Source organism: Monocercomonoides exilis (genome assembly GCF_001643675.1).
Source record: "Monocercomonoides exilis strain PA203 chromosome Unknown scaffold11-1913109, whole genome shotgun sequence".
In the NCBI taxonomy this organism is placed as follows: Eukaryota; Preaxostyla; order Oxymonadida; family Polymastigidae; genus Monocercomonoides; species Monocercomonoides exilis.
Window position 1 is genome coordinate 785,934 of NW_027150556.1, and position 27,818 is coordinate 813,751.

Below are 27,818 nucleotides of genomic sequence, written 5' to 3' on the forward strand. Positions count from 1 at the left end.
AAAGACAAAAAATAAATACAAAGAAAAAAACAGTCTAATCCATTCAAACCTTCCATTCCATTCGCCTCCTTCTGTGCTGCTGCTCTTCCCTGAGCATTCTTCTCTGCTTTTTTCTTCTCTTCTTTCTCTGCCTTCAGCTTTTGCAGCTCGTTTTGCGTATCAACCGGATAAGGCAGCGACTCCAGTGTATGCAACAACGCCAGCATTAACTCAGAATTCGCCAGCAAAATCTTCAGACCCAAAATTTGAGCAAACATTGCAGGTAAATTCGGGAGCAACGGCGGCTCGTCAAGTATTTTCCTGTAATCTGCTGTGATTCTGTTGCAGATCGAGTCAAACGGCGCAATAATCGTCTCCCTCCGCTTCATAATCGAGTAAAAAATTATTGGGTTCCGGAAAAACGGGGAAATAGAGCTCATGATGGCAGCAAAGTCCCTCACAGACACAGCTGCCTCGAGAGCAGTGAGCACAGCGAATGAGATGTTCTGGGCAGTCTCAGTAACCGTCGTGAAGATCTTCTTCAGCTTGTCGGGACGGAAAACAGAGTCAAAAACATCGCTGCCTTGTTTTGTACCGATGATGTGGGGCAGAAGCTTCGTGTGTGCAAAGAGAAAGGGGGTGGATGTGGGAAGAAGAGAAGAGGAGGAGGAAGAAGAAGAAGAGAAGGAAGAAGAAGAGGAGGAGGAGGAAGAAGAAGCCGATGGACCAATAGTTGAGCGATAAGCAGAAGTAGCAACAGATGAAGACGACGAAAGAGAATAAAGTGAATACAAATCAGATCTGAACGGGTCAACCGTCTTTCTCGCAATATGCAGTCGAAATCTTGAGTTCGAATTGCCCAGCGACTGATCCTGTGTCATAGAGCTGCTTGAAAGAGGAGAATGTTTCCGGCTCGGCGGAAGTGAGTTGCTGCCCATCGCAGCAGGCACCCCCGTCGCGAACGAGATGCCTGCGCCTTCCAAAGATGTGTTGTCTGTCGCAGAGACAGAAAGAGAACTGGAGAAAACAGAAAGTTTTCCGAAGTTATTTCCCGCAGAAGACGAGGCGCTCAGCGAGCTCAGCGAAAAAGGTGGGTCGTAGTCGCTTCCAGGTGAATTTGTGCGGAAGATGGACTGGCCAAACGCTTGTGACTGAGACAGAGCCTGATTCTGAGACTGACTCTGATTCTTTCCCTGTGATTGTGTCTGTGTGTTCAATGCATTTGTGCCTTGTTCTTTGCCCTGCATATACTCACTGCTGTTCTCCTTTGATGCGCGTGACTCGTCTCCTCCACTCCAATCAAGCAGCCCGCTCTGCTGCTGATAGCTCGAAGGCCAGGGACGCTTGCCCCGCAGCAGCTTCAACTTCCCAATCCTTCGCCCGCTTTTGCTCCTCCCTTGTAAATAGCCTCGGGTCTTGCTTTGACTTCTGCTTCCTGTCAGATTTCTTCCCTGTGATCTTCCCTGACTTCTTCCTTGGCTGCTGCTGCGACTGCGGGTGGCGCTGTTATTGCGGCTCATGCTTCTGCTCCTTCCTCTCCCCACGCTCTTGTGATGCCTTCCTCCTCTTCCCTTGCCCATCTTCCTCGCTTCAAACCCATCTTCCCCTTTTTCCTTCATCGATGCTGCTGCTGCTGCCGGCCCATTCTTCACCACTGCAAAGTATCTTCCTTCTGCTGCCTCCACCACTGCATCCAACTCCTCCCCTTCTTCAATCGTGCGGCAGTTCACATGCAGCAGCGTCTTCGCAAACGATACAAAATGCCTCTGCGCCGACTCCACCTGCCTCGCAGCGGCTGTCCCTGCAAGCCCAGACGCCTTCATCTCTTCGCAGGCAGACAAGTCCCGCTGCATCTGCAGGACAATCTTCAGAACAGTGCATTGGGAGATTAGGTTGTCCAGTGGGGCAACAAGCGACAGAATATCACGAGGAGGGCTGGCTTTGGCGTGGCTGTGCTGTTCAGAGAGCATTTCGGAGAGCGGCTTGCGTGGCGGAGGAGGAGGGGGTGTGGGGACGAAGGGGGGCCATTGGCAGATGAAGGGAGAGGAGGAGGAAGAAGATGAGGAGGAGGAGGAGGAGGAAGAGGTGGAAGAAGAAGAAGAAGATGATGATGATGATGAATGTTGTTCTGTTGAAGCCGGAGAAGCAGCAAATGCTGTTGGGATAGCTTTTGTTGTTGCAGTCACTGTTGATGTCGTGGTCGTTGTAGTGGTGGTGGTCGAAGAAGAAGTTGTAGTAGTCGTTGTTGTTGTTGTGGTTGTGGTGGTTGTTTCTGCAGGTGCTGCTGAATTAATCATAGCAGAAACAGCAGAAGCATCAGCAGAAGCATTAGCAGAAGCAGCATTTGTTGCAGTTGTTATAGAAGTCATATTTGTGTTTGTGTTTGTATTTATATTTGTTATCATTGTCGTTGTTTGTGGAGGCTGCTGCTGCTGTTGCTGCTGTTGCTGCTGTGTCGATTGCTGAAGTGAAGGTGATTCAGTTTCTATTTTCTGTTGAGTGTTTGTTGGGGTTGATGAGGTGTTTGAGTGAGATGGCCCGTCTGTTGCAAGACGGGGCGATATGTCTGATGATGCATCACCAGTAAAGAGAGAAGAAGAAGAGGAAGAAGAGGAGGAAGAAGAAGAAGAGGAGGAGGAGGAGGAGGAGGGAGCAGACGATGAAGAGGAGGAAGAAGAGGAAGAAGAATGTTGAGGAGTAGGAGAGCAAGAACGAGCAATGTGATGATGATGAGCATGATGATGGCTGGGCTGATGGCTGTGGTGTTGATGATGTTGTTGATGTTGATGATGATTATGGCTATGGCTGTGATGTGAGTGATGTGGGTGAAGTGAGTTGTGGTGTGGGTGTTTCAGCAGCTGATCGGTTTCTAAGCCTTGTTCTTCTTCCTTCTCTGCTTCCTGTTGTTGTATTCGTGAATGATGATGATTATGATTATGATGATGTTTGCTGAGGTGGAAATGGCTGTGCACATCAAGCGATTTGTGCTGTTTTGGGCGTCTGTGAATTTCATTCAATTGATTTTCGGCTGATGTTTCTTGTGTCATTTTGTTGTCTGTTTGCTCATTTGATTGAACATTCGGTTGTTTGGTGTCTTTGAATGAAGAAGCATTATTCAACAATGCTTCGATGTGCTTGTTGTTTTGATGGGAATCCAAAGGGGCTGTTGGTTGGTCAGCTGACTGGAAAGAGGAACTTGCAAAGGCTGATGAAAGAGAGTGGTCTGCGGAAGCAGCTGTAGATGATGAAGGTGGATAAAGAGAAGGAGAAGGAGAATGTGAAGGTGAAGGAGGAGAAGAATGTGATTGTGATTGCGATTGTGATTGTGGTGATGATGCAGAAGCAGATAAAGCAGCAGCAGAAGAAGAAGAAGAAGAAGAATGTGAAGACTTTCGTTCTGAATCTGACGATGTATCATTACTCTGATCAGAAGAAGAGCCAGAAGAAGAACCAGAAGAAGAAGAATCCGAGTCCAGTCCCTGTGACGACCCCATCTGAGCAGCGCTGCTGTACCAGTTGTAAGTGTGCACAAGCCGAAACACAGCTGTCTTCAGATTGCGTGCTGCTTCCATTGCTCCATCGACTCTCAGTGCAATGTCTGGATCGTCCACAATAGGATACGCATATGTCGCCATTCCAAACTGCAGCCCTGGAAAATACTCCCTCGCCACACACTTCACTTCCTCGCTCTCAATTTCTCTTTCTCTCTCTCTTCCTCTCTTCCTCTCTCTTTCCTCTTCTCTCTCTTTCTTCCTCTGCCTCCTGCTGCTTCTCGAGCGGTGCCTTTCTCGCACTCTGCTTCCGCCTTGTCTGAACGCTCTTCGGTTCGCTTTTTCGATCTCTTTGTCTCTCTTTCTGGGCCCTTCTTCTGCGCTGCTGGTGTCTTCCTCATCGCCAATCGCCTGGAGCGGATGGAGCGTAGTCACCACAAGCTGTGTATTGTCTGCGTATTCTGAATTAATTGCGTTTTTGCCGGCATCTTTCCACAGCGTCCGCTCCCATTTCCGCTGCAACGCGTTATTCCGCATCTCGTTCAAGTGCCTCAGTGCCTCTGCGGAGAGCGGGGCGTGCCCTAAAAGGATGTGCTCTTTCGCCTTCGCAATGAAATCGCCGATGAACGTCTCGAGCATTGGGTGGAGCAGCGAAGGCTCTGATAGATACTCCCCCAAAGAGAACAGAGAGCGGAGAAATAGATGGGCAGAGCTCAGAGAACGGGGAAACTCGTACGGCAGCGTGTTGATGAAAGACAGCAGAAAAGGCGAGATCAGCTTGTATGCGCTGTTGTGTGTCTTTGCAATTTCAGCTGAGCGGGCAGCCTTTCCAAACGCACACCTCATTTTATCCTTTCTTTCCTGACTTAGACAATATGAAGGAAAAGATTTGATGTTTCTCAATGTTGTTCTAAAAACTTCTGCTCTCTTCTTCCAATATAAAATAAGTGGTATTGATCCGCCAATATGGCTGAGATAATCATAAGATGGAGGATGTATCATTTTTTTCAAAAAAAGAAGTTGTTGATCAAATCGCTTCATCGGACGAACACACGACAATATGTCGTGACGAAAAAGTACAATTGGTATATTCTAGAGATATGCATTAATAATATTCAAATAAAATAAAAAGAAAATAATTTTTTAAATATAAAACCTTTGACAATTGTTCTTCGTCTTTGAGATCAATCATTAATCTTTCCGTTTCTTGAATAAGTTTCCTATCTGCATCTTTTTGCATTTCGCTGATAATTTTTGTAGTTGAAAAATGAGTTTCTTGTTCGTCCAATTGTCGAGAAGATTCATTATCACTTAAAGAAGGAAGAGCAACGTGTTTAAGAAAATGATTCAAATATGAAATTGCAGTTTCGTGATGAAAAGAAATTTGAGTTTTCGTTTTAATGGTTTCTTTTGTCAGTGCTGTCATTTCAAGTTTCAAAAATGATAAAACAGTATCTTTTCCAGAAAAAGTTAAAATGTTCATGGCATCCAAAGGAGGACTTTCGTTTGATACAAATATTGATTTAAATGTTACTCTTCTTATAAAAAACAATGATACGCACGATGGTTCATCAATAAATAAATCAATTGGGTCACAATTATAAATATTAGGCGTATATTCTAAATGTATATCAGAAGAAATTCCAAATATTTTTCCTACAATTACAATAATTTCTTCTCTTGCTGATCTTTGTTTTCGTTCTTCAGTAGTAATTAAAAATTGTTCAGTAAATGCCATTTACAGAATAAGAAAATATTCAATTATAATATTATGGTAACATGAAAATTTTAAATAATGTTATTACTGATCTGTGGAAAAAAGTTTGCATTTCTAATTATTAAAGTGTTAAGGATAATAAATTTTTATATTGCTGCTTTCAATAATAATGGCATTCGTCAATCTTGCTATTAATATTTTTAAAATGTGTTATTTTTCGAACAATTGAATAATTCTTATCTTCAATTGTTAAAGAATGGTGACACGTCTCCGTCAAACACGTAAGAAGCGTGGGCAAGTTACAATGGGTTATGGTCGTGTTGGAAAACATAGAAAGCATCCTTCAGGTCGTGGAAATGTTGGTGCTTTCTCATTCCACAGAATTTTGTTTGCAAAGTACCATCCTGATTATGTGGGGAAAGTTGGACAACGCCACTTTCATCGCCTTCCAAACAGAGAATACTGTCCAACAGTTAATGTTGACACTTTATGGTCATTAGTCTCTGAACAAAAGCGTAAGAGAATCAGAAAAGGAAAGATGCCAGTCATCGATGTTGTGCGTGCTGTATGTAACTTTTATTGAATCCATTTCGCATTTCGTATAATTTGTGTTGTAATTTTAGGGATACTTCAAAGTTCTTGGAAAAGGACGTCTTCCAAAGATCCCAGTTTGCGTTCGTGCAAGATCGTTTTCAAAAGAGGCAGCAAGGAAGATTAGAGCAACTGGAGGATTAGTTCAAATTCTTTCTCATAAAAAGAAGCAATAAAATGCTGCTTTCATCTCACATTTTTATGAAATGCTCATTTTTTGTCAAAATAACAGTTATTAAATTCTTGTATCAAATAATGTTGCAGAAAGTTATAACTCAATGTCATTTCAAATTGTGAATTCCTAATAAAAAGTTTGAATCGGGTGATTGCATGATCATTGTTTCCTATTATATCCATTCAACAAACATTGAAGATAATGATTTGTTTACAACAAGAATCCATGACGAAGACATATTGAAAAGTTTGGGAATTTCTGGGAGCTTAAATTTGATTTGAAAAATGAAAGAAAGTTAACGCGAACCAGGTTATCGTTCTTATAAAACAATATGAATGGAGGTAATTTTCTTTAGGAAATGAACAATTTCAAAATCTTTGAAAATCATTCAAAAAGCAGAACTTTTCATTCCGTACAGAATCAATGAAAAAATTCATTTATATGTTCAGAATTTTACAGAATATTCAAAAATCATTTTTCAATATTTGGATGAATATTATTGAAGTCTTTGTTAAGTTCATCAATCTGTGGTGTTGATAAAAAAATATTAAATGTAAAACATAGATAAATTTCGAATAAAGAAAAAGACTAAAGTCACAATTTTCTAAAGACAAAAAATAGAGTAGTTGATGTCTTTGAAAAAATGAAAGATATTAAACCATAATATTCCAGTAAAATATTCTTCACGAAAATAATCAAGTGATAGCAGAAGTGTTTTACTGAAATTTTTTAATAAGATAGGCATGAAAGTGGTTAAGCTCTTGTCATTTGGCTTAAATCGTGTGTTGCTGAATCAACGCCAGGATCTCTTCCAGCTTTTCCTCTGCCTTTTCCATCAGCATCAAATCTGTTTTTATGGGCTCCTGTGTACAGTTTTGGATCTGTTAATCTATCAAAGATGTTAGACTTTTTGGCTTTCGGTTTTGGAGCAGATCCGTCACTTTTTGGTGATGTTGGTGGTGCGTCTCCTTTTGGAGAAGTGGGTGCAGCTTCTTCCTTTCGTTCTGCAGGCTTTGCAGCAGGTTTTGCTGGTGATCGAGTTACTGGTTTTGCGGCTGGTTTGCTGGTTGTATGTGACGTTGAATGAGCAGGTGAAGTAGCGCTTCCGCTAAGTCCAGGTCGAGTCATTTGGCTTAAATCGTGTGTTGCTGAATCAACGCCAGGATCTCTTCCAGCTTTTCCACGACCTTTTCCATCAGCATCAAATCTGTTTTTGTGTGCTCCTGTGTACAACTTTCTGTCAAAATATAAATTCGTTTTAAATGAAAGAAATGTTGAATGATATTCGATTTTAGCATTTGAAAAGCAAATAGATGCAATATTTATTGGAAAAATAGCGAAGGAAAAAAAATTCAAACGGATCAGTTAACTATTTCAATAGATTTAATAAAGCATGAATAAATTTACGGTATTATAAAAGCAAAACAAACTCTATCGAAAATGCTTTGTTTTTTTGACATGATAAAACTTCCAATAGATCTTCAATCAGTACTTTTTGATCTAAAGCCCAATTTATGGAATATGAGTTAAGAATGAATTGTCATTAATAAATAAATTTCTTTTGAAAATTTGAGAATAAAAATTTCAACTGAACGGTGCAATGAAATTTCAAATTAAACATGTGTTACTGATTAAAAAATTTTTGCCACGTCCGTCAGTAATTAAAAACCCTCGTCAGTATTGGTATTTAAAAAAAATAAATTTATTTTCTCTGATATTTGGAATTTTCGTTGCACAAATCATATTCTATTTATATATTCATTTTATTCTATTTTTCGAACTTTTCTTTTTTTCATAAATTAATTAAAAATAACTTCCCTGCAGAATACTGACTCCATTAACAATCACTGACTTCACTGACTTCACTGAAGGTCCGATGATCAATTCATTTCAAATATGATTTTTTGTCAAAATCCTTTTTGAGATATGCATTTTCATTCTTCGCTTATTTGAATAAATATTTAACAATATTTGCATATGCAATTATTTGTTCTAATAATTGAGGTTCTGACGTGAACATTATTACTCGGTCCGTCAGGAAACCAATTTTGTCTACCAATGGTCACAAAGTAACACATGTTTATTTCAAATATTATTTTTCCAGATATTTTTAATTTTTCTTGAAAAATAGGTTTCTTTTTCGAATAATGGAAATACAGACTAAACCGGATATAATCACATCGAATAAAATCACATTCGTTTATAGCCACATTTTTAATTGCACCGACATTTTTTGCTTATTTTTCTTTCATTTCACATCGAATATTGTCACAGGGCTGAAAATATGGGTGATTATTTTTGAAATCATAACTTTTTTCATTCAATAATTAAGGTGCAAAAATATATATTGATTATCAATTTGAAAAAAATAAACAGTGAAAAGGCTTATTGAATACATTTTTATCATTGATTCGGTAAAAACATTTATTTTGAAAAGCAATAACCATGCTTTTTCTCTTATGAATTAAAAATTTCTTTTACAAAAATTGACAATCTTTGAAAAATCATCACACCGAAAAAAGATATGATTACAAAAATAATCACACATATTCCATTCTGTTTTAATAAAAAATTTCCATATTGGTTAGAAGTTTTCGGATTCAGAACCATTTGAAGTGAAACATTGTTCATTTGAGTATCAAATGGGAAAAATTTAAAATAAATAAACAATTTATTTCAAAAAAAAATGTTCAATATATTCCTCTGTGACTTGACAATTAACTTGAAGCCTCGTCTGTCACAAAAAAAATTTTTTTTAAATTAAAAATAATAAAAAAAATACAGATATCGCATGAAATACCGGACAAGATCGTTTTCTCAATAACTGCAACAGGAATAATATTGACAATTTTCTCCAAAATATATTTTAACAATAATAACTTATTTGTCAGATCAAACTTTCATTTTTGTGTCTATCGAATATTAATCAAAAAATCATTTTGAAATCTTAGAGAAACTCAAAATCCTATTTCTCCGAGATTTTAATAATAACTTTCTCTGAGAACAAAAAACATATTTTTTAAGTCTCATTTATCAATTGAGTTGCATTGATGAGATATATTTTGAGGAAATTTGTCAGAATTATTCCTCATGCAGTTATTGAGATATTGATCTTGTCCGGTATTCTGTGCGATAACTGTATTTGGATAATTGAGTAATGATAATTATTTTTTTAAATAAGAATTATTATAAGTGTTGTTCTTTTGATAAACAAAAACCAGCATGATCCGAAGATATCGTCATCTTCTATATTCACAAATTTGAAATTATTTTGTCTTATTAACACATTCCAACAATAAATAAAACAGTTTTATGTGTCTAAAATGTGTTTCCAAAAAAAATAAAACCACAATATTTTTATTTTTTATTCATTTTATGGGTTTTGATAAAAGTTGATCTCATGGCGCGTGATGTCAAACTCATCAGAAAAGAAGAAATATCCGAGCTCAATCGTTTGTTTTATAGTGATGATAAGGCATGGGATTGGTTCATTGATGAAATCGTCAGTAATCGCATTCCGATGTGCAGCAAGCATAGAGTCTTCAAACATTTACACAAAAATGGAAAATACAGATATTTTACCCGTCCGACGTGCAAGACGAAGACAAGCGTCGTTTCCGATACGAAATTCAGCAAAACAAAAATAGGATTATGTATCACTCAGCTTGTTTGCCTATATTACTGTTCGAAAATTACTTATAAATCAATTGCAACGTTTTCTTTAATTGATGAAGACACAATTTTCTTATTGGGAATGCGTCATCAGAAAAACATGTGCTGACATATGGAATGAAAGGCAAGTATCTATTGGAGGAGAAGGCAAAATTGAAGAAATTGATGAAACAATATGGAGGAAAAGAAAAATTTTTTGTGAAAGAAAGAAGAAACAAATTTGGATTTTTGGAGGAGTGGAGATGAAAGAGGATGGTAGAGCTGGATGAAGATTCATGGACGTGGGACCAAACAGAAAAAGAGAGACACACATTCCATTGATACAGAAGTCCATTAAGGAAGTGACAACAATTATGTCTGATGAATGGAGAGCGGACGACATTTAGGAGACTCTGGGTGACAAGCATTTGAAAGTTTGCCGCAAAAAGCAATTCTTCAATAAGGACACAGGAGTATGCATGAATACAATAGAGGGTTTGTGACATCATTAACCTTGCACTTTTCCGTCTTTTGGAACTTGCATTCGATTGATGCATGATTATCTCTCTCTTTATCTTGTCAAATCTTCATTTAATATCACTTTTACTGAACTCGTTAAGAACATTTGCATGGAAAATGATGATGACGATGATGAAAAAGAAATTGAGGAAAACGAAATTGAAGAAGAATAATCTGAAGAAATTGCTGATATTGACGATATTTTTGGTGAAAAAGTTGAAGGAGAGGAAACAGAGTCAGAAGGTGACAATTGAGCAGGAGATGGTGAAAGTACATCTGAATATGAACCCTAAAAATTATTATTGATGATTATTTTATATCACTTTTATCAAATACTATTTTTTTCATTCAAATTTGATGGAAAAAAATCACTTTTTTTTAAATATTATTTTTTATTATTTTTTTGATCACAAAAATTAAAATAATTTTTTTCTCCAAAACCATGAACTTCCGACATGCGACAATAGCATAATAGTAATGTGCAATGCATTGTTGAATTACCGACAAATTTTTAAAAAGATCTGAGGATGACGATTTCATCAGATAATATAGATTGCGCAAAAAATACCGGACATTGCAAAAAATACCGGACAACATTAACTATAAAGGGAGAATTGAAATTTTGTTAAAAATATCAAATAAACAATATTGAAACTCATTATACTATAAAAATTAACTGCATTTTGTGTTTTTTTTTACATAACTTTCTGAATAATAACCCATTAAATTATTGATGATTTGTAGTGATTTCTATTCAATATCATTTTTGTTTTAATTGTTATTTGAATTAAACGCTTAATGGTAAAAAAATCACTGATTCACAAACAAACAAACATATGAACATATGAATATTTAAATTTATTTCCTTTTTAAGGAATGAAGTGATTAATAATAATAAACATACACACGCAAATAAAAAATATAACACAAATTTCCTCAATTGTAAATGAATATCGATATATTTCTTTTTCATGAAATCAACAATAATCACAAAATAACACAAAAAATTCATTAACAAGTTATGAAGGTGAATATTATAAAAAATTTAAAGGATATCTAAAAAAAACAACGAAATCAAAAAATAGAGCAAAACAACTGTTTATTAAAATCAAAAAACGAAGTGATCTCATGAAAATCGATAAAGATCGGCAGTTGAAAACAGCTATTATAAAAGAAAAAAACAAGTGAAATAATTGGAAAGCATTTTTGTGTGAATGAAGTTAACAAAAAAAATGATTCAATACCAAGTCTTACAATAAACAAAAGCAATTCCCTCAAGAAAATAACTATCAAAAGATAATAGCAACAATATTGTTGATTAGAAATGGATTTTTGGCAAAGAAATAAATACAACAAACCTTTTATTCGATCGTTTGATATTTCTTAATCATTGTTGCGTCAATTAAGTAATGAAAGAAAGAAATGATCTTCGTGATAAATTTTGATCAAGACCATTATTTAAGATACAAAATGAATAATAAATATTTTGAAAAATGCTTGTTTAAAAAGTCTTTTTCTGATAGATTGATAAATTAACTTGTGAAAGAATTGATCGTTTATGTTTTCTATGTTGAGAAGAAAAGATATTTGATGTTTTAATCCATCATTAAAGGATGATCTTGCAAAACTTATGAAACATTCATCGTCAAACCAATCAATCCACAATAATTTCAGTTGTTAACTCATCACTTGATTCAATATAACACTTCATTACATCCTTCATTCACACTGCTTGATGAAAGAGAAATCGAAAATAACGGAACTGTTGATTTCACATCTGAAATTGTTCCAAACTCCAGTTCAACCATCTTCCCTTTCGATTTGATCAAGGAAAACGCAATTATGTTTTGCTTCCCTCCATTCACACTCTCATGCAGTTCTTCATGGGCAACTCTCAATCTTCAGCGCTTGATTCTATCACTGCTGAGATTGATCTGTTAAAGCTCGATGAAACAACAATCTCAATGAACTTCATTTCAGAAAGTGATGTTAATTTCAGAATACAATTTTCTTCAGATCCATTCACTTCTGTTTGACATTCTATCTCCACAATTGTCTCGGACTTGGCTTTCACACACAATCCTCCCACATCCGCGCTTCCCCTTAAAGACGATTTTGCAGATAAAATTATTTCTTCTTTTATATTATGTGTTCTCTTCAAACGCTCCATCCTATAATTCACATTCTCACAAAGTGCTTTCTCCAAACCACAACGCATCTCTTCCACTCCAGATTTCCCATCAACAAACACCTTATCAGCCTTATCTCTATCGATAAATATAAATAAATCAACATCCCAATCGCCAAATGGATCTGTTCTGTCATGCCCAGCAATCGAATTGTCTTTTTGAGTGATGTTCATCATGAAGGAGAACAAGGACTCTTTCATAAAAGCGGAAAAAGACTCACACACAAAATATGCATTTCTTCCGAAGCATGACTTGTTAGCCTAAAAACACGACATTTACAACGACAAAAGATGAAGCTGACAATTCTAATTTGTAAACAATTCATGGTTGAAAATGTTTTCTGTTTTCATTGCTTAACATGAATTCTATCGTCTATTTTTGTTCACTAAGATATTATCTGATATTTCACGCAAAAACACAAGACACTTTTTTGTTTAAAAAACATTCCGTGTTCAAAATATATTTATTGAAAGAAAAAATTGAGACAAAATTGAAAAGCAGTTAATAGAAAATAAAAGAATAAAGTTTTTTCTCATTTTTTTACTGTTATAAACCCTCATGATTAACTGAATTGCATGCAACATTAGTTCATTCAACTATGAAAAAGATGCAGGTTGTTGAAATAGCATTTGTGCATCTGATAATTCCAACATTGAAATTTTTAATACAAATTTGGTAAAAGGAACAAAAAAAGAAAAGAAATAATCTGAAAGCTCAAAAAGCTGTTCAGTAAGTTTTTTTAAAATAACTTTGGATGATCACAATTATCAATAATTTTAATCCAAACATGTTTTGTTTTCATTCATCAATCATTACATGAATTTTGTACACACATTTATATATTTATATCACATTGTTACATATTCAATAAAGAAGAATAAGATTTGCAACAAAATTATCAACTTCAATCATGTTTTGTTTGAAAGATCCTTCACAACTACATCAAAAAACAGAATTGCTGCTTTGAGTTTTTTAAATGCTTCAAACAATAAAAGCCAACCATTGACTTATTTACTGTCCAATCTTTATTAATAGTTTGGGGGGGTGTGAAATTTCTTTTTGAAAAATTGCAACAATATATTCGTTTGATTTTATTATTATTCTTGGAATATAAAATAAAACGTAATTGTTTACACAAGATTTCAAATCATTTCCAATATGTTGTTTTTCTATTATTTCCCTCAATTGAAAACTCCAAGAACTTTTTTCGATTTGTTCCCGAGTGTGTGGCGGAATTCCGTTCTTTGAAAAGCAAAATGAAATTAGTTTTGGATTACCCTTCAAAGTTAAAAAGAAATTAAGAAAGAATAATTCAACTCTTCCTTTTGAAGTTGATGAATTTTTCATTTTCCAATGGATGAACAGTCAGTCCTGAATTGAAAACTGATTTGACAAAGTCTATCGACGCAAATTTAGTGAATGAACACAAGAAGGATCTTTCTACAAATATGCTGTTCGCACGATTACTGAAAATTTCAATTGACAATTCGAAGATAATTTAAAGACTGCAAAATTTCAATGATTAAATAATAACTCTGCACTTTTCAAACTCTAATGTCTATTTTCTGGATCGTCCAAACAGAATAAAGTTTATTTCAATATAAATGAGTGATTCCTACATTAGCAGCTGTTCAATTCAAGAAATGGGATCTTGTAATATCGATTTTCAACAAAATCTGACAAAATAATGCTACTCCTTTATCACTACTCTAACAATTGTTGATTAACAAGAAGTTATTGTGAAGTTAGCATTTGTTTGAACTTCATTTTGTTCGCCACATCATCTATCTCCACCGTTTCAATTTTCCCATTTGCCTAACGTAAGAAAAGACTGTTTACAACATATGAAACTACACTTCTTGGATTTTTTCAAATTGTTTCAGTTCCGACATGTGTTATTTGATCTTTGAAAAAGAGCATATTTCAGGGAAGAAAAGTTACATAAACTTTAAAGAATAGTGGATGGGCTGTTTTGAAAATGAGTAATGATTAGCAAACGTTGACGAATCATGTTCAAAAAACATTTGATTGTCAGAATGATCGCATTAAAAAAAACATATTTAAAACATTGTCTTATCAGAAAAAGAGTTAAAAAAATATTTTTATCAGATGTTTTTTTTTTTGTTAAATACGAAATGATGAAATGTACATGTTAAAAATCGTAAAAAATGATTGCGATATTAATTTCATTAATTTGGCATTCAATACTTATATCTTTGTGAAAATAACAGCCAGTTGGGAAATTTATTAACCAAAAGAAGAAGTTGTATACTCAATCGAAGAATCTTCGCTATTCTCTGTGGTTGTGCTATCATGAAATGTGCTTGACTCTACAAATGAATCTTCGTAAAAATACATGTCAATTCTTTTCTGTGTCTTGACAGATCTTGTTCGTCGAAATTGTTTTATTTCTTTAGCACTCTCAGAATCACTATCGGACTTCTTGCACCGTTTGGCTATCAATCGTTTTGGTTTTCTGTCAGTGGAATCACCTTTCTTTTTTCTCTTCATACTAAAAATACATTCATTCTCATCATCTTCTGGCGAAGAATCTTTATCTTTTTCTTTTTTTGATGGAGGTTTTCTTTTATTAATATTCGCTAAATCTTCCACACGTTTTTTTATCTTGTCTCTCTTTTTCATCAACATTTCGACAACATACGATGGATGATCATCTATCCATCCCTTCCAATATTTTATTTCATCTTCCTTTTCGTTTTTCTTTTCTTCTTCTTTCCTTTCTTCTTTTTCATCTTCCTTTTTTCCTTCATTTTCTTCTTTCTTTTCAACTATTTCTTTGTTTGGATCTTCGTTTTCAGTGCGTTCCTGAGAAACATCTTCATCTTTTAACATTCTTTCAATATGTTGAGCCATCCTAAACAAATCAACTGTAACAATTTGTTTGTTATCTTCATTTTTGCAGATGATTCCAGCTCTTCTAAAAGCAGCTCTGTTAATGATCGGAATTGTACATGATTGATAACTTTTAACTATTCCTGTCAGAATATGTGCCTGCTGCCTTGATGGGAATAATGATCGTAATTTTTTTAAGTTATTTTTCAGATTAGAGAATGTTACCAAATCCAAAGGAGAGAACAAATGCGATGAATGAGGTGGAATGAAAATAATGCATATCTTGTTTTGCTCCATAACATGAAGGGCTTCTGCACCAGAATGTGCTCTGAATCCATCTGCTATAAGAACCGTTTTTTTGCTTGCTTCATCTTTCAGCCTATTAATATGTGGAATAAAACAAATATTTAGCCATTCCAAAAAGATCTGTGAAGTACAATAACCCTTGGATGAGTTTTTGATAACCACATCCACTCCATCAATCAAATCTCCAAATATTAATGATTGAACAGTGGCAGTTTTTGTAATAAGCATGGGAACAACTGAAGGACCAACAAGAGGAATACACCCGATTAATGACACCAGGTTTCCATCTCGAATAACGTTGTATGTAACATTCCCGTCATCCACTTCCTTTGGGCATATGACTTTTTTCTTTTTAGCATCTACATATTCTTGAATACCAGTTTCATCCATGCAGAAAACAAATTGAGGTTCCACATTTTCTAAAATTTTTTCTAAGTTATTAACATATTCTTTTCCTATTGATTGCTTCACTTCTTTCCTTTTAGATTCTATTGGCTTTGCTAATCGTTTTTTTAATTTGTCTTTATGAGACAACAGAAAATGCCGAACAAAGGAGTAAGAAATATTTAATTCATAAGTTAAATTGATGTAAGTTTGTAAAGAAGAAATGGTGAAAGGATTTCCTTGATTATATTTATCAACGCAAAGCTTTACTAGCTCCATCTCCTTTTCTTTTGACATAGCACTTGGTCTTCCTCTTTCTTTCAGTTCTTTATTTGCCATTTTAATTAATTCGTCTATTCTTGATTTTTTGAAATTGACAAACAATTGCAGTCCTCTCGATGTTGAGTATTTTGGATAATAACGAATGAGTAGCTCTTGTAAATATTTCAACATGATTGGCACATTTTCTGGATTAAGTGATTCCAATTCATTGAATATAATCATTGCCGTGTCGTAATCGATATTTTCAGTTAGTTTTTCCAACAGTTTTGATTTTTGCAATAATGAGCTTCCATTCACTCCAGAATCTTCCTCCGATGACATTTTTTTATTAATTTTTTTGATATAATGGGAAAAATACACATAAATTATATATTTTTTGATAAATGAGAAAGAGTCAAAATTCGAACTCAATGCTAATTATTTTATCTTCTTATCAAATAAATAATTCAGTTCTTTTAAAACCAAAAAATAGAACTGACCATAAATTTATTTTTTGTCCGGTATTTTTTGCGCAATCTATACCCCAAAAAAATGATATTTTCATCAAATGAGAAAAAAAGCGAAAAGATGAAATTTAATATTTAAATCAAAAAATTTTTGGATTGAAAAAGAGAGAATCGAAAAAATTTTCAAGAAAATAAGAAAATGGCATTCAAAAAAACACTTCAACCTTGGAAATTGTGTCGTTGTGAAAAAGTTCACAAAACATTCTGAGAATTCATATTTAACTGTCATATTTTTTTTTTCAAAAACGAAAAAAACTGAGTTTAAATAATTCAAATCCGCCTCTTTTCTCAATAAAATTTCCAGCTTGCTTTTGTCTTGTTTATTTACTCAACTCAATTCAAAATTTTACATTTTTGAACATCATTGATTCCATAAAAAGCGATTGAATTGAAAAAATAACAAGAATGAAATCTCAACTGATTTTTCTTTTCAAGGAACAAAAAAGCAGATGAAATGTTGCATTGGTGGTTCAACAGAAAAAAATACTACAAAAAAGCAGAGTTATTCTTTTTCAAAAAAGAAGAAGAGAAAAGAAGAATCGACAAACAACGAAGAATGTTTGTCAAAGATGATGAGCTCGAAGTACCTTTGCGCTTCTGTTTGAAGACATGAGGATGAGTCGAAACGGAGTTCTTCAATGTCTCAAATCGAAAATCTTTGCGCATTCCTTCAAATATACTTCATCAAATGGCATTGGTCGTATTTGTTTTTCATTCATATTTGTAAAACGTAAGTGAGTCCTCTTTTGAAAATGTTCGGTAACTGTTGAAGTCTTCATTGCAAACAGCGATGAACCCTGCTTTCATCATCATTGGAAAAACATATAGATAAATTGGAAGGCACTACGCTCTTTGGCTGGCTTTTGTGATGATTTCTCTCAAGTCGAAAAGATAAGAAATTCCACAATAAAATTAGAACGACTTCCATTGAAAACAGAAAATGGAGAATGATTTTCTGTAATGTTTCGAGATCATCATATTTGTGGGTTGTGAATTTCAAAATGAGCGTTCAATTTGTTTCAAACAATATCCAAACAACAAAACACTTCATCGTTCCACATTCTGCATGCACTCAAAATGAATCATGAAATGAAACGCTTTCAAATGCACAACAAACAGTTTTTGGACAACAAATTCATTTTTGTGTTCTTCTCATTGATTTCCAAACAAATGCAAAGAAAGAACAGAAATCAGGAGAATTATTCCTGTTATTATATAAATGGATCAAAAGTTCTTAATTAAGGTTCATCTGACAAAAAATGTTTATTGCACAATGGCTTGTGCCATGCATTGATGGATGCTCATGCATTGCCAAAAATCGTTTGATTGAAAAATCATATGAAACCCATACTCACACTCAGAATGAATTTGATGTTTGTGTTTGCGTTGATTGCGCTGTTGAACAGCTTTGAGACAGCTCACAAACACGAACAATCTGACTTGACATTTGATGAAGATGTCCATTTTGTTCATATCAGGAAACAAGAATCAACTAACGAACATTCAAAGGAAACTCCATTTGGATGTGCTTATAACAGACAAAAAACAAGAAATAGTCTTAAAGAAGATGATATCGTTTGTGAAGATGCCGAATCAATGAAGATGATATTGAGGGAGAGTGAAAGTGATTCAAAAGAGAAAAGAAGTGAACCAAACGATATGAATTGCCATTTGAAGAATGAGAAGAGTCAGTTGAAGATCATTCGTGATTCGAAAAGTGTTTTTCACAATCCAAGATCCACCGTGATGACGATGGTCAATTTTGGAAATTCGAGTTGTGAGATGAAATATTTGGTGCTTGTCAAAGAAAAGAGAAGATCGATGATTCTCATCAACAGCTTGTCCACCGTTCTTGTCCATTGCTGTTCAGTGCATGATCATGGAATGTCAGGTGGTCATTTGTTGAAGTTGAATGAAGGTCATCTGATTTTGAGCAACATTTCTTATTTTGCCAATCAGTTTGCAGAAATTTGTGAACCGCTTGTTAGCTGCGACGGAAAGGGTTTTGGACAAAAGAATAAGAATTTGAAAATGTTTGATTCTGATTTTTCTTCATTTGCTTTGGGAAGATCAATTTCTCTTTTGGCAAGCACAGACATAAGGGAAATAGCAGTTTGCACCTGCCATTTTGCAAACATCTCACAAAGTGCGAGAGTCCAAAGCAATCGATGTTCAATGGGCAGTTCAGAAAATGAATATCGTTTCGAGGGATGTTTTGTGGAAAAAGTTGAGTCACCACTTGGAGGAGGATTGGTTGAAGGGATGCGTTCAGAATATAATCACTTTTTGGCTCTGAATTCATCGTATTCTCAATGCGTTCGGAGAGAAAATGCAGATCCAGTGATTGGAAACAAAAGCATGGAAAGTCAAATTGTGAACTCAGGTGATGCAACATTTGTGAATTGTGATTTCAACAACCTTTCAAACGAAAATTCATCACGATCGTTTGGTGGAGCAATTGTTTTCTCTTCTTCTGGTCTCTTAAATGTCACCTTGTGTAAATTTCATTCATGCCACAGCATTTATTGTGGTGGGGCAATTTCATCAAGACAAACCGGAAAAAATTTTGTCATCTCATCTTCTGAATTTGATTCTTGCACAGCTGAAGCTTCTGGAGGATGCATTGACTTTTATTATGTATCAACACTCTCAATGAAAAACATAAATTGCTCCAACAGTTCAACCAAACACACTGGAGGTGGGATATTTATCGAGAAAAACGAGTATCAGGGAATTGTTGAAAGATGCAACTTTTTTTGTTGTTGCAGAAAGAATACAACATATTACGATGAAGGGGGAAGTGTTGGATTTTATAATGATGTTGCTGGTATTTTCACTGATTGTTCAATTTGTGGTGGATACAGCGAAAGACATGGAGCAGGATTTGGATGGACCAAGGGAACAGGAGTGAGCGACATTCAGATTATATTTTGCTTCTTTTCAAACAACACATCCGAGAATTTGGGCCACGATATCTATGCTGTTGAAGGGTGGACAAACATCACAGAAAATTCGTTTGTGCTTTGTCGTTCAAGCACAGCTGCAGATAACAATCGAGTGGTGATTGGAACAACAGAATACAACAATTGGATTCCAAAAGTTTTCTTCAACCCAGTGTTTGTGAACTCACAGGAAGGGTTGGATCACATGGCCTGTGGGTTTGTGAGAGCAGCAGATGAATATGGAAGGAGATGCAAAACAATCGAGTTTGGAATGAGTGTGCTGGATGGTGATGGAAGCAGCAATGAAGTGATCATTGAATTTGGGGATTATGAAGAAAACAAAATTGATGTTGGAAAAATGAGAATTGCATTTGAGGGGAAAGACAAAGCACAAGTGGTTGTTCGCAACAGATCACCAAATGGAGAATCATTGGTGGCCATTGACACAGGAGTGGGAAGTTTCAGAAAAATCACATTTGTTTGTGGAGAGAATCCATCGTCTCATCTGATGGAAGTGTTGGCAGAAAAAGGGATGTTGAAATTGGTTGAGTGCGTAATCACTTCATCGTCAAGCTATGAAAACTGTGTTTTAACAGCATCGCTGATGATTGTCCAAAAGGGGTCTGTCAGTTTTGATTCTGTTGAGATCAGTGGAATATCGTTTTCATCTGTTCCAGCATTCGACGTCAGAGGCGAAAGCTCACTGTCTTTCCAGATGAACAATGTTGATGCATTTGGCATTTCTCGAGTGAGTGGAGATGGGAGTGTGATTTGTGGGAATCTGGTGAATGGGATGAATGTGAATGTTTCAAGGGGAATGATGAAGAACTGTGGGTGTGAGGATGGGTGTGGAGGAGGGATGTGGATTCAACTGGATGAAGGCTCGAAGATGGAGATCGGGAATGTCTCAAGTGAAGGTGCTGATGAGAATGTGGAACGTGTGACATTCAGGAGTTGCAGCTGTGTGGGGAAGGGAAATGGAGTTGGAGGATATGGCGGAGCTCTTTATCTGGATGTTGTTGATGAGGATTGTGCTTTTTGCATCCATTGTGCTCGTTTTGAGGATTGCCAGGCCGAAAAAGGGAACAACATGTTTGTGAATGCACAGTGTCTGAGAGATGTTGTGAGTCACACCACATTTGGCTTTGCGCATGAGGGCATGACAGACGATGACTTGTTGGGATTTGAGGATGGGTGCCGGGAGGAGTGTGTGCCACTTCTTTCATTCTTGATGGAAGCAGGGGATGTTGGATTTGTGGGAGGAGAGAAAAGCATGGACTTCAGCAGATGTGGATTGGAGCATTATCCGTGCTCATCGATCAAGAGAGTGGTTGAGTTGTGGTTTGGGGCTGTGCCACGAACAATCCGAATCAAAAATGGATTTGTGCTCTGTGAGGAGGTTGTGATGGAGAGCCAGTTTTGGAATGTGTCAGGCACAACTGGAGGCACTGCGATTGAGGTTGTTGTGCCTCCTGCTCTTCAGTTTGACTCAGAATGTTTGATCAGAGTTTCATCTGAAGCATTGCTGAAAGATATGTGCTTTTCGCTTCCATCAGCACTTTCTCCAGCCTCTTCATTCATCATTTCCTCTTCAAATGCTTTGAGTGTCAGTGATTGCTCAATTGAGCCTGCCATCGGAAACTCACTGAATGAAATCGAATTCTGTGTTTTTCAGATTGAGGGAGGAGTTCTGCACATGACAGGCTTCTCGAACAAAGGATCATTAAACACCTTGTCAGATCCAATAATCAGATGTGCTGGAGAATGTTCAGCTGAATTGTCAAATTGTGTTCTGACTGGAATTTCGAGGAGAAATGGAGAAGGAAGCTGTCTGGAAAGGAGTTGTGACAAAAAGGAAATCGAGAATTCTGACACTTCTATTGTTGATGTTATAATAATCACTAATTGCACATTCAGTGAGTATGGTGTTGAGGAGAAAGACGGTTGTGGTGGAGGAATGAAGATTTCAATTGGCAAAGATGAAGGGGTTGCGATCAATGGGTCAACCACGTTTGATGGATGCAAGACGGAGAATGAGGCAGACTCAAATGGAAGAGGAGGAGGGATGATGATAACTGTTGGAAGTGGAGGGAGCTTGAAGATGAAGGAAGTGAAGTTTGAAGGATGTGAAGTGCCATCAGGTGAGAGTGATGAGGTGGGGAGAGGATTGGGAGGAGGAATGTTTGTCGAACTTCCCAATCAACTGGGAACATTCATTTTGGAAGGAATGACATTTGAGGGATGCAATGCGTGGAAAGGAAAGAATGTGTTTCTTTCAGGTTGGGATCTGAGAGAGATTGTGAACAAAGAGAAATTCAAATGGGAGATGAGTGATGAGGAGTTGGGATCATTGGGTGAGTTGTGTGGATGGGAGAGGAAGACAACAGGAGAGGGATATGTGATTCCACTTGTTGTGTATTTGTGGGATAATTGGAGTGGGAATGGATTTGTCACTTTTGAAAGTGGAAAAGATTTCAGTGGCTGTGGGTATTCAGTTGCTCCATGTTCATCAGTTGATCATCTTGTTTCATTGAGATACGCAACACTTGAAACAGAAGAATCAAAGATCATTGTGTCAGGCTCAGGATTGCTTCGAAGTTCAATATCATTTTTATCATCATCATCTTCAAACACACCAGTTGTGAAGATTGAAGGGGAGATATATGGAACAGTTTTGAGGATTGCAGAAGAGAAGGAAAAAGATGGAGAAAATGGAGATGCGATGGTTGCTTCAGAAGTGATTCTCTCATTTGTGAATGTTTCGTTTTCTCTTCCAAATGTGCTTGTCCACCATCTGTCTTTCCTCAAATCATCGTCAATGAATGGTGCCCTTTCTGTGAAAAGCTGCTCATTTGCTTGTGAGGATCCTTCAAAAGAAACGGATTTCTGCTTGGTGAAAGTGGATGGAGGGAGTGTGGCAATTGAAGATTGTGCTCTGAAAGAATTCCATTTTTCACATGGTTTAATGGAATTGTCTTCAGATGTGAAAGTGGCAGATGTGATGAATCTGTCGATCACCAACACAAGCATTTCGGGAAGGAGTCTGATTTCGCTCAGTGAATCTGCTCTCTCATCAGCCAGCTTATTGAAAGGAGCAACGATGCTGAGAGGCAAAGAGAATGGAGATGGAGTGATGTTGCTGAGCATCAACAGCTCATCATTCACAAGCATCACATGCAATGATAGCAGAGCCACAATTGTGAATGGTGGCTCGTTTGATGGTGGAATGAAGTGCTGTGTGGAAAAGTGTGTGATGACAAAGTGTCTGAGCGAGAAGAGCGAAGAGGGAGGAGGGATGAAAGTGAGTTTGAGGAGTGGAGGAAGTGAGCTGAAAGTGAGTGGCTGTTCGTTTGGGATGTGCATTTGTTCCATAGTGAAGGGGAGAGGAGGAGGGCTGATGATCGATGCATCTGGCCTGGGTGAAACAGAAGCAGGCACAGAGGATGCACCGCCTTTGGGGATAATGATCGAGAGCACCAGATTCACAATGAATGATGCATTTGTGGGGAAGGATATGTTCATCCGGTGCAAGTGGATTGAAAAGCAGATCAATGAAACGCTGTTCTCGCTGGACTTCAGCCAGGATGCTCTGAAGTTGAACAACTCGATTTGTGGAAGCGATGAAGAGAATAGAGATATTGATCTGGTTCCGCTGATCACATTCTATTATGGCCAGCAGGTGTTTGTGGAAGCAAATGGGAGGGATATCAGACAGTGTGGAGAGCAGACGAATCCTTGCAAAAGCATCAGCCACGGGGTGTCTCACATTCAAAAGGGGATCATGAATGCGATTTTTATTGATGGAGAAGGGGACATTGGAGGAGAGTGTGTGATGGGAGATGTGAGTGTGAAGCCAATGAAGAAGGTGAAAGCAACAATCCATTTCAATGCAACTGTTCAAGAGATGGGAAATGAAGGGAACATGATCGCGTTTGTGAATGAGTGTGTTGTGGAGAGGTGTGTGTTTGAGTTTGGAGAACAGTTTTCATCGAGTCACAGCTGCATTATGAAAGTGAAGAACGGGACAACAGAGATGAGGGAGTGCGAATGCTTGTCATCCACATTTGTGTTGACCATTCACAGCACAATAATGGGAGTTGAGGGAGGAGAGCTGGAGATGGTCAAGTGTGTGTTCACGAGAATGAAATTGTCTGTGCCTTTGATTGAATTCATTGGGGAATCGAAAGCAGCCATATCAGAAACAAAAATAGATGATTTCGAATCGGAGGGAAATGTGATTGAAATTGGAGACAGAGCAGAAGTGGAGATGAAGGAGTTGGATGTTCAGAACATCACTCTCTCAAGGAGTGGAAGTGCTGTGCATATGCAGAATTTGGTGAAGAACGAGGTTTTATCGAACTGTTCATTTGGAAAGTGTTTGAGCTCAAAGGAGAAAGGATCGATTGTTTCGGTGAGCAATTGTGCCAATGTGAGGTTTGATCTGTGTAGGTTCTCTGGGGATTTGGAGGAAGAAGCAAGAGAAGAAAGGAAAGCAAATGAAAGAACAGAAGAGGTTTGCAAGTGGAAAGGATCAGTTGTGGATGCCATTTCAAGCAGTCTGACAATGAAATACACCACAATCAGCAACTCGAAGAAAGGAGGGCTCTCTTTGTCAGGCGGAAGTTTTGTTATTGAGAAGGGAGAATTCGAGAACAACAACCCATCGGTTGAGGGATATCCATCATTGAGAAGAAACATCATCTGTGCAGATTCGGGAACATTGAACGTGATGAGTTTGAAAGGGGGAGACGGTGTGTTACCAAACACATCATTTTGGATATTGGATGAAGGATGTCAATTTGGAGGGATTGCAGCTGAAAGAGCGTCCCCTTTCTTTATTCCTGTTCTTGAAGATGTAAAGAATACAACTCAGCCATCAGGCGAGTTGGAGTTGATCATTCATGGGAAGCTGCTTCTGCCGTGTGATTTGTCAGTGAAGATAAGCATGAAAAATGGAGATGAAGAGGAGATCATGAGAAAGGGAATTGACGAAGAAGACTGTGTATCAGAGAATGAAGTCCATTCAACAATTTATTTGGAATTGCTCAAAGTGATGGAAACCAAAGCTGAAGTGAGCATGTGCATTCTGTTTGGAAAAGCTGATTCTCCTTCATCAACTGAGTCTTTCATTCTGAAGAATAGAAGTGAAAGTGTTGGAAAAGGAGATGATAGAATTGCTGAAGGAGGAAAAGAAGGGAAATCTTATTGGTTGTTGATTGTTTGCGTTGCGATTGTGGTAATGTTGTTAATTGCATCCATTATATTCATTGTTCGATGGAAGAAGGTGAAGGAAAGAAACGAGGAGTTGCAAGAGATTGTGAATGATAACATCAGAAAAGATCCAAAACTGATTGAGATGGTGACGATGGAGATGTCACCTGAGGAACAGTGGAGGAGAGCAGAAAGGGAGACAGAGAAGAAAAACGAAGAGAGGATCAAGAAGAGGGTGTATGAGAAAAGCTTGGGACATTCCGAATCCTCAGAACATCTGCTGTCTGAGAGTGGATCAACAGAATATATTCTGGGGAAGGACTCAGACAAGATCCCCGAATGGGTACTGGAGAAAGATGAAGAAGAAGAGATAAGGAAGAGAACACCATCTCCATCGATCTCATCCTCTTCAACAACTGATTCAGATTCAACTTTTGTTCGGAGAGAGGACTTGTGCCCAACCACTTCATCGATGTCAAATCTGGTGGATGCGATGGCATGCTCTTCGCCTCATGAGAAGCTGATTGTGGATCTGAGGGATTCTCTGTTCATGCTGCTTCATGGAAGGAACGAGAAGAAGGAGATGGCAATAGGAAGTTTGCAGGAGAGGGAGGTGACAGCAGCGCAGATCCTGTTCTGGGTGGCAAATGGAGCACTTCATTCGTTTGATGAAATGGAAATTCCACTTCAATCACTGGCAAATCTGAGTCCGCATATTGTGCTATTCTCAGAACATATGGTCATTTGCATCGTGATGCATTCAGACCTTTTATCAGATGATTCTGATTCTTCTTCTATCTCTTCATCAACCGTTGTGACATCTGCAAGTGATGATGAAAGTGACTCTCTTCCCTCCTCTGCGTTTGAGGAAGAGAACGAATTCAAAAAAGAGTGTTTGAGATGGAAGGCGCCTGAGCAGCAGATGAACAAGAAGATGGAAGCAACAAAGGAGTCAGTTGTGTTTTCGATTGGGATGATGCTGTGGGAGTGCCTGACACTGCAGATCCCGTTTGGGGAGTATGATGCGGAGACGGCTGGGCAGAAGATTGTCCATGGAGAAAGACCAGATGTGAAGAAGATGGAAAGCGTGAAGTTTGAAGATATTGCGAGGAGCTGCTTGATGAGTGCTGGAGAAGACAGGCCGAGGCTTGTTGATGTTCGTCGTATGATGTTTGAGAGGATGCCTGGGGCAGCCATGCTGATCACTCAGTCGGATGCCATATGCGACAGCGATGATGGATGCGGAGGAGACAACAATGACGGAGGCAGAGTTGGGAACGGAGCAGACAAAAGCCAAGTGAAGAGAAGAACCACAGAAGTTGAGAATGAGAGAAATCAATGAAGTGCTTCTAAGAAACTTTACAGAAAAACAGTTTCAGTTGGAATTTGTCAAATGCAAGAATTGATGGATGCGATTGTGAATTTGGATGTTTGGGTGTTTGTGCACTTGGGTTGCCTCACGAAGGTGCTGTGCAAGTGCAGATCATCCGCTTTGTTGTTTTTGTTTGTTGTGTTATTTTCCCATTGTAATTCCTTTCTTGTTTTCTTTCCTTCATCAACTCAATTCAATGTTTTTTTTTTCTTTTTCGAAATGAAAGAAATACACATTTAAGAGATTCTTTTGTGGTTTCCGTTCCAGATGATTATTTGACACAATAATCGAGCAAATGAATGATCGGACAAGCAATCATCGATACACAATTCAAATGCGTTGGAGCAAAATCAAGTGTTGTTGTGTGTTTTCAGAATGAATGATTGATAATAATCATTTTTTTTCCTTTGACTGGTGATCATCAAAAAATGATGAAATTGAATAAATCGCAGCAATCTGCTTGGTGATAAACCCAGATTTGTTGAAAATGTCCCCCTTCTTCGCTTCTTCTCTTTCGTTTTTTCTCCTGTTATCTCTTTTCGGTTCCTCATCGAGGTTCATGCTCAGATCGTTGTGTGTTTCCGATTTCTCCTCTCAACTTCTGCTTCCATCAGTTGTTCCGCTTGATTGGTAAATTCCCAATTGATCAGAAGCAATAAAAACAAACTCTTCGGCTCCTTTTGCTGGCTGACAAGCAAGGCAAGACAGGTTGTGATGTTCCTGATGATATTGGACAATTTCTTTGATTTCATTCAAATGCTGCTCTTCATCCAATTTCTCATCAAATATGAAAACATCAATATTATCAATATCGAAAAAGAAAAGCGTACCACCAAATACCAATGACTGTCCAATGTCAACAAATGCCATTTCCACTTCTTTCTGAATTTTCTCTTTTTCCTCTTTCTTCAACACAACTTCCAGAAGACAAGACATACATATTGAAATTTATTCATTGGAAATCATGTTTCCAAACAACAAGCAGCATCCATAAAGGTCAAAAAGAATAGTTTTGTTTCTCAATTCTATCGTCTCATTATCATCAACAATCGTCTTTTCTTTTTTTTCAAAAAATAAATCTAATCAAGAATCATTATCAATGATTATTCAGCATTCACGTCAAGATTAATTGATATTCAGCATGACTCATCAACAAACGCACAGTTTCCATCGACAGTCAATTTTCTGCAATCATTCCTTCGTTGAAATTAAACAGACCGATTGAGAAGAGAAAAAATTATTCATCCTCATTCATCTCTTTTTCAAATACAATCAGTTCTCCTTTTTCTGTTTCTGTCTTTTTTCAGTGCAACCTTCCAGTTCAGAAAATATATCATCAAAAAAAAGAAAAAATAGCAATATTCAATGCTTTTGTGCAACTATATGTCCACTCAGAAATCTTTTTTTTGTCGAACTTCTCTTGTTTTTTCAAAATTCATTTCAGCCATGAAAAATACTAATTTTAATTATTAAATTTGAATACGCACATATTTGGATAAAAGAAATGAGGTCAATTTTTAAATGGAACTTTTCACATTATTTGCACTTTTCATGTTTTTGCTTGCCTACAACTGAAAAGCACTGAAAAGCTTTCAGCACTTCAAAAATCCTTTTAAACCAGTTCAATTCAGTTTATTTACTGCAACATTA

The 27,818-nt window shown here is 36.9% G+C and overlaps 6 protein-coding genes across 6 annotated transcripts in view; 2 read left to right on the plus strand and 4 right to left on the minus strand.

Annotated features, from left to right (window-relative positions):
• MONOS_3924 (uncharacterized protein) overlaps positions 1-4,710 on the minus strand; it is a gene marked incomplete at its 5' end in the record, with an annotated part of 30,004 nt that extends 25,294 nt beyond the window's left edge. Inside the window, 3 exons of the mRNA XM_067873955.1 lie at positions 50-4,335; positions 4,525-4,562; positions 4,627-4,710. Of these exons, the coding sequence (XP_067731579.1) occupies positions 50-4,335; positions 4,525-4,562; positions 4,627-4,710 (4,408 nt within the window). The remainder of the gene's footprint in view (positions 1-49; positions 4,336-4,524; positions 4,563-4,626) is intronic.
• Positions 4,711-5,270: 560 nt separating this feature from the next.
• On the plus strand, positions 5,271-6,495 carry MONOS_3923 (putative 60S ribosomal protein L27a-3). Its single transcript, XM_067873954.1, has 3 exons — positions 5,271-5,291; positions 5,443-5,752; positions 5,811-6,495. The coding sequence occupies exons 2-3, from the start codon at positions 5,444-5,446 to the stop codon at positions 5,952-5,954; spliced, it is 453 nt and encodes a 150-aa protein (XP_067731580.1). The 5' UTR covers positions 5,271-5,291; position 5,443; the 3' UTR covers positions 5,955-6,495.
• MONOS_3922 (putative p25-alpha) lies at positions 6,444-7,455 on the minus strand. Its single transcript, XM_067873953.1, has 4 exons — positions 7,384-7,455; positions 7,312-7,322; positions 6,613-7,190; positions 6,444-6,557 (listed from the first exon to the last, which is right to left on the minus strand). The coding sequence occupies exons 1-3, from the start codon at positions 7,411-7,413 to the stop codon at positions 6,707-6,709; spliced, it is 525 nt and encodes a 174-aa protein (XP_067731581.1). The 5' UTR covers positions 7,414-7,455; the 3' UTR covers positions 6,444-6,557; positions 6,613-6,706.
• A 4,562-nt stretch (positions 7,456-12,017) lies between these two features.
• On the minus strand, positions 12,018-12,512 carry MONOS_3921 (uncharacterized protein; the record flags this gene model as incomplete). Its single annotated transcript, XM_067873952.1, has 1 exon — positions 12,018-12,512. One exon carries the CDS (start codon positions 12,510-12,512, stop codon positions 12,018-12,020), a length of 495 nt encoding a protein of 164 aa, XP_067731582.1.
• A 2,047-nt stretch (positions 12,513-14,559) lies between these two features.
• On the minus strand, positions 14,560-16,194 carry MONOS_3920 (putative DDE superfamily endonuclease; the record flags this gene model as incomplete). The annotated part of the gene is made up of 1 exon (XM_067873951.1): positions 14,560-16,194. One exon carries the CDS (start codon positions 16,192-16,194, stop codon positions 14,560-14,562), a length of 1,635 nt encoding a protein of 544 aa, XP_067731583.1.
• A 2,624-nt stretch (positions 16,195-18,818) lies between these two features.
• Positions 18,819-26,410, plus strand: MONOS_3919 (uncharacterized protein; the record flags this gene model as incomplete). The annotated part of the gene is made up of 1 exon (XM_067873949.1): positions 18,819-26,410. The coding sequence occupies one exon, from the start codon at positions 18,819-18,821 to the stop codon at positions 26,136-26,138; it is 7,320 nt and encodes a 2,439-aa protein (XP_067731584.1). The 3' UTR covers positions 26,139-26,410.
• Between the last annotated feature and the right edge of the window lie 1,408 nt (positions 26,411-27,818).